General features: G+C 36.3%; 1 protein-coding gene across 1 annotated transcript; it reads left to right on the top strand.

Annotated features, from left to right (window-relative positions):
- Positions 1–6,810: 6,810 nt before the first annotated feature.
- On the top strand, positions 6,811–8,024 carry LOC111919195 (uncharacterized). The gene has a single exon (XM_023914805.2). The coding sequence runs from the start codon at positions 7,189–7,191 to the stop codon at positions 7,822–7,824; it is 636 nt and encodes a 211-aa protein (XP_023770573.1). The 5' UTR covers positions 6,811–7,188; the 3' UTR covers positions 7,825–8,024.
- The last annotated feature ends 3,212 nt before the right edge of the window (positions 8,025–11,236 follow it).

The raw sequence follows: 11,236 nt of genomic DNA, 5'->3' as shown, positions 1-11,236 counted from the left end.
GCTCAAGAACACAATTTACGCTACAAGAACTTCGAAGAATTTGCGTCCGTAAACTGAGATTACGGTCATAAGCTAAGGTCGTAAGCTCTTAAACTAGGGAGAATTTGCATATTTTTCGACGAAACTAAAAACCCTTTTGCAGAAATCACCAACTTTAGTCGCAAACAGATGAGAACTCGGTCCAAAATCGATTGTAGAGTGCTTTTGACACTGGTTCTGCTCTGATACCAATTGTAAGGTCCTGAAAGGATCTTACCAGTGATCAAACAGCAATAACAATCAAATAATCAAATAAGAATGAGTAGAATAGAGAATCAAACAAGCTTGCACACGCTTTTCTATTAGAATCACGTCTGGTACAACTTGCAGTTTACAAGAGCTGAGAATATCGAGGCATGAACAACAAGAAGAGACCAAGCGTACATCTATATATACTATCATGGGTCGGCCTTGGGTTTATGGTCGTAAACAAGCTTACGGCCGTAAACTCATTACAGTGACCGTAAAGTCCAAGCAAAATACTATAAGCTATCAAATGACCAAAAGAACCTATTACATGGAAAGCCTAGACCAAACCACTAATTGGACCCTTCAAACTGTCTACAACCTCTAGACACTAATTTCCTCAAACTCTCATATGTTTCTATGACATACGTATAAAGGGATTGAAGAGAATTCACAATATCAACATAATCAATAAGATACAAGATAGAAACATACCAGCAGCCACATCTGGTGTTGTCCTGGTCTCCACTGCTGTAAGCTGGAAGGCACGTCCCTGAGCCCTCGGAGGCTCTACTCCATCTTGACCCCCACTAGTAATCCTCAAAATAGCCGATGCTGGAGCCTGCACCAGCCTAGAAACAAGCTGTGGACAGTTGGTCTTCATGTGACCAACCTGAAGGCAGTGATAACAAATCCTCATGTACTGAGTTGGGGCCAATTGGAGACAATCCCTCGCATAATGCCCATTCTTCCCTTACTTGCGACACGCACCACTGGACCTACAAACTCCGGAATGACCCTTCCCACACTTCTCACAAGTGCAGTTGCTCTGTCCTCCAACCCTAGAATCAACGCTGTTGGACCGCTTCGGCGCCGGCTGCGACTGTACCGAGGCCTGCCTCTGCTCTTGCAACTGTAGCTCAATCTCAAGTTCACGACGTTTGGCATCCTCCTGTAACTCTAGTAAGGTATTACATCTCTGCGTGGACACGAACTGTCTGATATCTGTGTTGAGCATACTTAGATATTGGGTCATCTACGCCTGCTCCGAAGCAAACTCGGGGTAAAACATCGCCCTCTCAATAAACATGCAAGTGGTCTCCATGACTGACTCTGAATCCTGTCGCAGATCCAAGAACTCCTGTGCTAGCCTCTCCCGCTCAACTCGCGGGACGTAAAGGGTACGGAACATATCATGAAATCGATCCCAAGTAACTGCAACATGCTGCTTGTCCGAATATGATCCAGTAATCAACCTCCACCAATCCTTTTCTCTGGACCTCAGCAGGTTTCGAGCATACCTGTCCTTCTGGTCAGCAGGACAAGGACATGTGAAGAAACACCCCTTTCATGTCAGACAGCCACCTTATGGCCACGGTCGGATTGTAGGTACCATCAAATATCGAGGGCATTGTGTTATCGAAATCTCGGTACTGAAAAAGTCGGCCAACTCCCAACCCTACCGTTGATACAGCTGTTGTGGCTACCGCGGCAGCCGCCTCAGTAAGGGCTGCATAACAATCATCAAAATACTCCACCACAGCGGTCTTGATAGACCCAAACATCTCGGGCAACTGATCCCGGAACATAGCAGCAACCTCATCATGCAGGATCTCCCGGATCCTGTCATCCATCTCATCTGGCCGATAGTCTCGGGCGCTGACGGTGCCTCCTGTCTGTCCTCTCCTGATCCAGACCCGGATCCAGTCACGAATCGACGTGTAACCACCATGCTGAAACATGCCAAAAAACATCAGATATTCCTCATAACAATCTGGGAACCAACTCCTAACCAAAAACCCTAAGGGTTGTGACTTCCTTGCTACGCGTATGGGTCCTGTACTTCCAGTAGTACGGTCCCATACTACTTTCCACACCTACCCGTATTTGTCTCAAGTATCACCACAGCACCCTAACAATATACAAAACATAGAAAGCTCTCAATCCTCACTCCTAGAGGAATGCTATATATCACATAACTGGCCTCCCGGCCTCTCACTACCGACCCATCCATGAAACTTCCACCAACCCTGCAGCACTAGTGTATGCTAGTCATACATAATGCTGGACCATATAGACTTTCGGATATCCAATCCTACCCTAAGCTCCCAATCAGACAAGAACAGAACATAAGGCCAAATCAAACATTCTCAGGCTATAAGATCTTGATTATGTATAACCGTGATGCACACACAAATAGCTATAGTAATGAAGTCAATTTCATATATGGAAAAACCCTAGGCTAGCAGGCATCATGTAATCAGGCAATTCTATCATGTAATTCATGAAGATCCCTAGCCTAGTACTAGCATGTTGTTCTAACATATCACATAATCAATTAGCGGTATGGTATTCTAGGGCCTACTTACTGGCTCCGGATGATCGTACACATGCATCCTCCATTACTTATTTTCAAAACCATAAAAAATATCATTTAAAAATCTTTCCTTGATTTGAGACTGGATTCACACGAGTGTTCCTCCAAATCACTCAAACCAAGGCTCTGATACCAACTTGTAACACCCATAAAATCATGCCAGAAATTAAACTTTTAAAAACATTTGAAATACCAATAGTTATTACAAAAAGGTTTCCAAAACAGTTTCATATCAGAGTTCACCAAAATCATAATCATAAATCGAGGAAAGTGTACGGTCATGCCTTCGCCTTCCCGCGATCATCCGCCAAACCTAAAAACAATAATCGATAAATGTAAGCTTGAAGGCTTAGTGAGTACCCCCAAAATACCAACCTCATATAACCATAATCATATTGTATCAACAAGTACAGAACAGCCATGCATCTCGAGTCTACAGTGTGGCTGGTCCGCCCGCACGAGGCCTTCAGTCCACCTGGTCTACTCTCTGAGTCTACAATATGACTGGACTGCCCGCACTGGGCCTTCAGTCTGTCTGGTCCACTCTCTGAGCCTCGACACATCTGGACCGCCCTCTCGGCCCTTCAGCCTATCCGGACCGCTCGCTGGGCCTTTGGTCTAGCAATGTACCCTTCTATGTCTGCAGTCAATCTGGTCCGCCCCGAGTATGTTAGCCTACATCGTGAAGCAGGACCCGCTTCAACCCAACCCCCCATACCAAACAATCATGTACACATAAATAGATATTCCCAGAATAGTCCGTATTTAACAAACCGATCTAACAGATCATATAGCATAGCAACATCTTATCCAGGATACCGACCTTACAGGTCGCTAACATAGTACCATCCTATACATCAGGATACCTTCCTAACCGTCCTAATTACCAAGACGCCGATCTAACATATTAATATGCATATCAAATCAATACAAGTATAAAATCCGAGAAAGGGCCGACCTTGGTGCCTTAGACCATTTTGATATAGTGAGGATAACTCACCTTGAAATGCTGATCTGAACCAAAGAAGCAGATTCCCGAACCACCGTCTCACTGACAATCCTGAACTATCCAGAATAACAAATAATGAGTCAACACATCGGAGTATAAATCTTGACCAAGAATAACTCATATAATAATAGCCAATTTGCTTTACTCTAATTTGGGCCAAGGCCCAACACCAACTCCATTTTCCTCAAGTTCATAAGACAAAGCCCATCATTGGCCCAACTTTCCAAATTAGGCCCAACCACCTAATTGGGCCAAAATCCAAGATCCATTACCAAGACTTGGCCCAAAATACCATATTCATAAAGTCCAACAAAGGTCCAAGTACAACTAGTCCATAGACAGTCCAAACTCGAACCCTAATATCAAAACTCCCAACAGAGGACATACGTTAGGCATACCCCTTTGGTATGCGGGGCGTACTTCGACTCCTGTTAACTGGAAAACGGTCCATTGAGCCGGTACACGGGGCGTACTGCTACCTACGCGGGGCGTACGCAAGCTGAACAAAAACTCTCATAAGTGCTTAATGGCTTAAGCACTTAAGCCCAAACTTCAGATTCATCGATCAAATATGCCTAGGACTAATAAAGTCTTGAACTTTATCACTTTGGATGTCCAAATCATGACATGCACCATTTTGGGACTTTTTGGGACAAGAATCCTTCCAAGATGCTAAAATGACTAGATCTAACTCATATAAGAATAAAGTTCCAAGCTTTTTACCTCATGGAGCATCTAGAACCCACACCAACTCTAGATCTTCAAGCCAATCTTCTTCTCCAACTTCTTGGTGTAATGCCTTTACCTCCAAGAGCTCAAAATACCCACCAACTCGCACTCTCACACAAGAACTAGGGTTTGGGACGTTTCTAGAAAATGGAGGCTGAGAATGATGAGATAAAATGAACCATAAGGACATTTATATAGCCCCTAACCCGAGATATTAGGGTTTCCTTCATTTATGAGTACGCCCAACATACACAGTGTACGCCCAACGTACTAGGGCGTGCCCTAGTACACCTTGCGTACCCTTATGTACGCACGACGTACTCCCCCTGGTCCCAAAATTACAAATTAGCCCTTAGGCTCTTCATGGCTTTACCCTTTTATGCCCGGAGACTTTAAATGACAAAACTTGGGATGTTACAGACCCATTTATAAACAATTCTCATACCAATGGCATAAATAGAATACCTGGAAATCAAGATGTTACATATACATTAAGCTATGAAGATCTAAATAACTAACTCATAAATAGAAAGTTTACATAAAATGACGATTATAGTCTTATACCTTTTTTATCTAACTACCACCAACTAACTGAATTAACAATCATTACAATGATGTTTAACAGCTAACCCCTCAATCTGGAGGGTAGGGAGCCACATTAGCTTGGATACGGTATCATGATGTTGGGCAGTTGAAAGATTCTTAGTAAAAATGTCACCCCATTGAGAAGTGGTGGAAGCATAGGAAAATAAATTAACCCCTCCTATAACTTTTTTCGAACAAAGTTGTCTTCCAAATCAGCTACGTCATCGTATCCATCTCCAACATCATTCATAAAGTTTACAACTTGAGTTTTACACACATCATCATCAAAATCAACCCCCAACATTACACAAGGACTCATTACTAATATTTTCAGTGTATTGTGAGTTGGATTGACCAAATCCAAAGTCACATCAAATATATCATCGTTAAAAAATTGAAATGATACACATAGGGCACTGAGCTTAAATACTTCAATATGAAGATCTACAAAACTAAAACTAATGAAACATTATGAAGAATATACCAAAATATAATTTCATAATAAATCGCATGATAAAAAGATATAAATTAGTATGTTACATATGACGTTCCTTATTAAATATACAATAGGTATATAAACAATAATGTCTATCTTGTTATGGTTGAATGAAAGAAGAAATGAAGAAATGAAGAGAGGAATTCTATCTATAAAAAGGGCTAGAAAAAAAATAAGAATTAGAAATGAAATTTATAATACTAAAATGTTAACTGAATTAACAAATTTAAGAGAAGGTTTCTTCGAGTTTTCATGAACAATGACAATTGCATTTGTGATAGAGTATACTTTTAGAAAAAGGTTGTAAAAATCGTTCGACGGTAGCTCGACGGTCGATCATCTAATGTTAAGAAATTAATCGGTCTTGGCAGAGATTAATTGTGGATTAATCGGATAACATAAATTATAAATAAAATATTAAAATTAATCAAATATTAATATATCTTAAGAAAAACAAGTACTTCAAAATTAGAAAATAAAAAATTTTGTAATTTGAAAATTTGAAAATATGAACATTTTGGTATAATATTTGAAAATTTTGGATTAAAAAAAAATTAGATTTTTTTTTAAAAATTATTTTTTTTTTTGGCATTTTTTGACTTTTTTCACTTTTGTTGACTTTTGTTAACCGATTAATCTCACGAAGATCGATTAAACTAAACAAACCCGATTAATCCTAAATTTCCGATTAATACCCTAATCTTCGACAGTTGAAGAGCGTCAAGCGATTAATCCACGATTAATCGTCTATTAATCCAAATTTCTACAACCTTGCTTTTAGACGAGTTATCATGAATAAGTGATCTTTAGGATTTTTTAGGAAATAATAAAATTATTTATATATTTGTTATTTATAATGAAAAATATTAAATACTTTCAACATATTAATATCTAGCTATTGGTGAGACCTATTTAGCTATGTATTTGCTAAAAATAATATATTAGTCATAATTTTATATTTTGAATATCAAATACTTGTAAAATATAAAATATTCATAGTAATATCTAGTTATTGATGAGATCTATTTAGCTATGTATTTGCTAAAAAAAATATATTAGTCATAATTCTATATTTTGAATAAACTAAATTATATATAATATATACTAAAGATAACTTTTACGGTCTTTAATAATAAAAATTATGGATAAAATATAAGATATGTTTTGAATTGAAGTATCAAATTTGTAACTTTTTTTATACACCATCATAACACATCTATCATACCTACCACACCATTTTAATTTAATATATATATATATATATATATATATATATATATATATATATATATATATATATATATATATATATATATATATATATATATATATATATATATCTTGAAAATTGTATGTAGAAAACTCATAAGTTGTGTTAAATTTTCAGCCTCCCTTACCTAAAGAGAAAAACCGCCTTTCTTTTTGTTGGTAAACCATGCCTACTTTTTTGTTCTCTCTCTTTTTTTTTAATGATTTGTTTAATATAATTTGTTTGTTTGTAATTTATGAGTGTCTCTTTCGTAAGTGAGATGATTGAATTTGTGGGTAACATACAAAAGTATTTTAATCTAACGGATGTCGACTAATTAGCCGAATTTTGTGAGTGGTTTTGTTTTCCAAAAGAAGTATTTATTAGTTTTTACCGTATCTAATTGAAATTTAATTATAAAAAATTCAAAACCTACGTTTGAACACCAAAACCCTAGTTTTACATCGTCAAAACTCTTTTCAATCCATTGCATCCTGTACCCGTGTTTCAATCTTTCCATGTCGTCGGAGAAGAAGGAATCAGAAGGTATCGCCCTTCTTTCTATATATGGCGATGAAGACGACGATATCGAAGAAGATGTTGAGAGAGACAATGGCAGCAACACGAACGATGATTCAGAGACCCTTAATAATACCAATATCATTAAGGGTGCTGTTGTTAATTTGGATTCTGGTAATGATAATACAACACCGGATTCGATTGGTAATTTGACACATCCGCCTCCTGCAGTTCAACAAGCAATTGGTGATAAATTGCAAGAAAAGTTCATTAAATTTCTCTTAATAAAGAAGAAAACGGGGAGAAGCTTTAATTCTGAATTGCGTAACAGGAAAGATTTTCGCAACCCGGATTTCTTGACACACGTTGTGACTTATCATAACATCGATGAGATAGGATCTTGCTTGAGTAAGGATGTTTTTAACGTCCATGGTTGTGACAAAAGTGACTTTTATGATGAAATCGAGGTTGATTTTGATTTGAAGAGAGAAGCAAAGAGAAAAGACGAAGAGAAAAAGAAAATCCAAAAGATTGATTTTCTTTTTGGGGGTGGTGGATCAAACCCAGTCTCAGTTGCTGTTGATATGGCAACTCGCGAGGGTCGGCTGAATAAGAAGTCGAAGTGGGATAATTGACTTTCTTGACACTACAAGATAGGTCCTAAAAATATTTCTATATAATTTGGGTAAATATTAAAATTTAGGCAGAACAAAATGATATGAAAGTGGATTCAAAATCAATCAAGACCCACATGGATTGAATTAGAATAATAAAATACATGATTTTGTTTTCTTGTAATTTTGCAAGGTAAGTTGCATATGTTGTTTGAGGTGACATTAATGAAGTCATTAGTCTGCAGTTTATCAAAATGCTTTTATTTGGTTGAAAAGATACTTCAGTTCTTTTGCTTTAGTAGTTTTATCACCTGAAGTAGAGCTATTTAAGTATTAAAAGGTAATTGTTATTTTTTATTACTGCTTTTTGTGTGAATGTGTGATATTAACATTTATCCAAATGTTAATGAGAAAAATATAATGCCTTCTGGTAGATTTTATAGAGGTTTTGGGTTATTCTTTTGTGGCATGTGGAATGTATCCATTTGTTCCAAGGTAATGACTCTTTTATCTTTGCAATTATGGAAATCTGTAACTTTGATTTACGTCTCTTCTATCTTGTTTCAAAATATTTATTATGTATTCATAGTTCGTTATCTTTTACAATTGCAATATAAGTGTTCGCTCTGATGATATATATATAATAATGAAATATGTTGGAGTGCTGCCATGTATATTTATCATGTTCTGAAGATGAGATAGTTGATTTCTTGGTTCAATTGATGTTATTGTTTTCAGTTTTCCATTTACCAAGCTCTGACTTGATGTTCATGTTGTCTCTTCTCAACTATGATGAAAACTTAGTAAAGTAAATTATTACGGGCAATTTGGGTGTAAATCTTATATTGAATATGTTCGTGTAATTTTCTAATTGTAGAGGATGATCGCTTCATTTCATTCCTTCTTATGCTCCTATTTATTACTACCATGCAAATTGATTAATGGCAGGTAAGATTAATCTCATTTTGGTTGATCTCTCTTCCTTTCCACTTTTGTTAACAATCTTTGTATTTATGTTTATACAAAGATTGCTAAAGGCTGAGGACTAGTCCTTTAAAGTTATAGACAAAGTTCTTGTAGTTGATTTATCGCATTCATAGTGGTTTATTATATATAAAAACCCATATCTTAATAGCTCTCCATTTTCAATTAGATGTAACGTGGTTAGCGCCTGAGTTTCAATCGCAACACTTTTTAAGTTGTCCCGTCGCCTCTTTGGACCAATACATGTTTTCCACCGAAGAAGACATATGTCTTCTGGTCCTTTTGGCTTTCCCGATAAATCATTGTTCACGATAGAACACCACATAACTCTCTTTTCTTGGAAGAATACGATTGCAAGGACAAGTTATAGAGATTTGTATTTTTAAATGATATCAGGTTTGACTTCAGGGTTTTCACTTTTTTTGGTGTGTGGTGAAGATAAAAGATTCATTTGTATTAAGGAGATTAATTATGTATTAGTTTTAAGAATGTTTTTAATTCTTGATACTGCATCATAAAATCAATTTGAGGCTTCTCAAATGTTTCCCCTGTAACCACTTAATTTGTTTTTTTTGGGGTTTTTTGTTTTCAGCTTTTCGAATTTTGAAAATGTCTATTCTTAATTGCTATAATTACCTTTAGAATTATTTGGAATGCCTATAAGAGCATCCATAATGGTGAGTTTAATAGGAGAGTTGAATGATGTGGCAAGTCCATGTGTCATTCAATGGATGAAACTCAACCACTGTGAGATGCCACCTTGGTATTCAATAGATTTGGAGTTCAATGGCCATTGAACTCTTCAATGGGAAAAAAGAATGTTTTAATTATTAAATATTTACTATAAATTGCATTTTATAACATTCTATTGAACTTTGTAGAGTTCAATGCATTGTAAAGAAAAATATTATAGAGTTGTATGGATCGTAGAATAATGATGTGACAATCCATTAAATTCTATGAAGTTCAATGCATTGTGGATGCCTTAAGAGGCTAAGAGCCGACTTTTAAACCATCAATAATTTTCACTCATCCAATGATCACAAATGGTGTAAGGTTAAAGTCGGTTTACATCGTGTCAATGTATGATCATTACACTTTTTTATCCTTTCTATTATTCTATCTAATCCATTTTTTCATTTTCAAAATAAAAAATAAAAACAACACAGTTGCTTTGCTATTCACTTAAAAGCGACCCTTTTGAGTGGAAAATAAAATGTATATGTAATAGTGGAATAAGATTTGGGGCGTGGATGTTGCTGAGCCTTCATTCAGAAATATTGTTATATGGCTTAACTCATTTCTATTGATTGATTCTAGGACCCAAAATCTTGGAAATTTTGAGAGCGCTTTATCAAGTGATGCTAAAGCCAGATCGAAAGTAACCTCTATGTCTTCATTTCATACGATGCATATCAAATCTTAAAACAAAAAGAAAAAAAAACCCTGAAGAAGCTATATTAAATGGATGATCTTGAACGATTATAATGGCTGGCTTATGTTGATGTGAATAGTAATGAAAAAAGGAGATGATTAAAATAATCCTATCCACCGTTCCTCTATATAAGAACCATGATAATATAGCTCCTAATATAACAATAATTGATAGGAAAGTAAAATAATTGCAACTAAGAAATTCAATGGCAACAAAAAATCTATCACATGAATCTCTTGATTCTCGGAGCTTAACCAACAACTATAAATTTCTTCCTACCTATGTAAGAGAAAAACTGATATTAATCAATAAACTTGTAAGTACTTGTTTTCGGATTCTAGAGTCTTTTCCTTAAACTATTAATAATATCTCAAAAATGATAGGAATAAATAATTCATATCAAACATACAACTTCATGGGTTTCCTGGCTATTACAGTTTTTAAAGTTTGTTTCAGACTCTTTGTAAGTGTATATATAAGGCCATTGCATCCCGTTAACAGATGGATTACCATCCTTGACTAATGATCCATACTTAGGGTAAATGTCCATTTTACCCATTCCCTAATTGTGCCAATGCCCAAGTGCAAATCTTTGATCCAAAAGGCCTAAATTACCTCAATGCCTATGATTGGCCCAATTTTCCAAATTAGGTCCAAACTCCTTATTGGGCCTTATCCTAAGGTCCTATTCTCCAATTAGCCCAAAAGACACCTACTCAAATAGTCCATTAAGGGCCCAAGAATTTAAGCCCAAAAGATGGCCCAAAACACAAAGCCCAAATGCGAAAACCCAACAGATGGCGTACGTTGGGCATACCCCGGTGGTATGCAGGGCGTACACGAGCCTTGCATTGGTGGCATACGAGGATGATGTAATTGTTCATACATAGGGTGTACCCTTGCTGAGACCAAAACCTTGTTAGATACTTAATGGCTTAAGCAATTAAGCCCAAACTTCAGATCCATGACTCAAAACCACTCTAGAACCATAAAGTCTCAAACTTTAATACTTTG

The sequence above is a fragment of the Lactuca sativa genome, chromosome 6 (genome assembly GCF_002870075.4).
Source record: "Lactuca sativa cultivar Salinas chromosome 6, Lsat_Salinas_v11, whole genome shotgun sequence".
NCBI lineage: Eukaryota > Viridiplantae > Streptophyta > Magnoliopsida > Asterales > Asteraceae > Lactuca > Lactuca sativa.
This window is presented reverse-complemented; position numbering and strand designations above follow the sequence as displayed.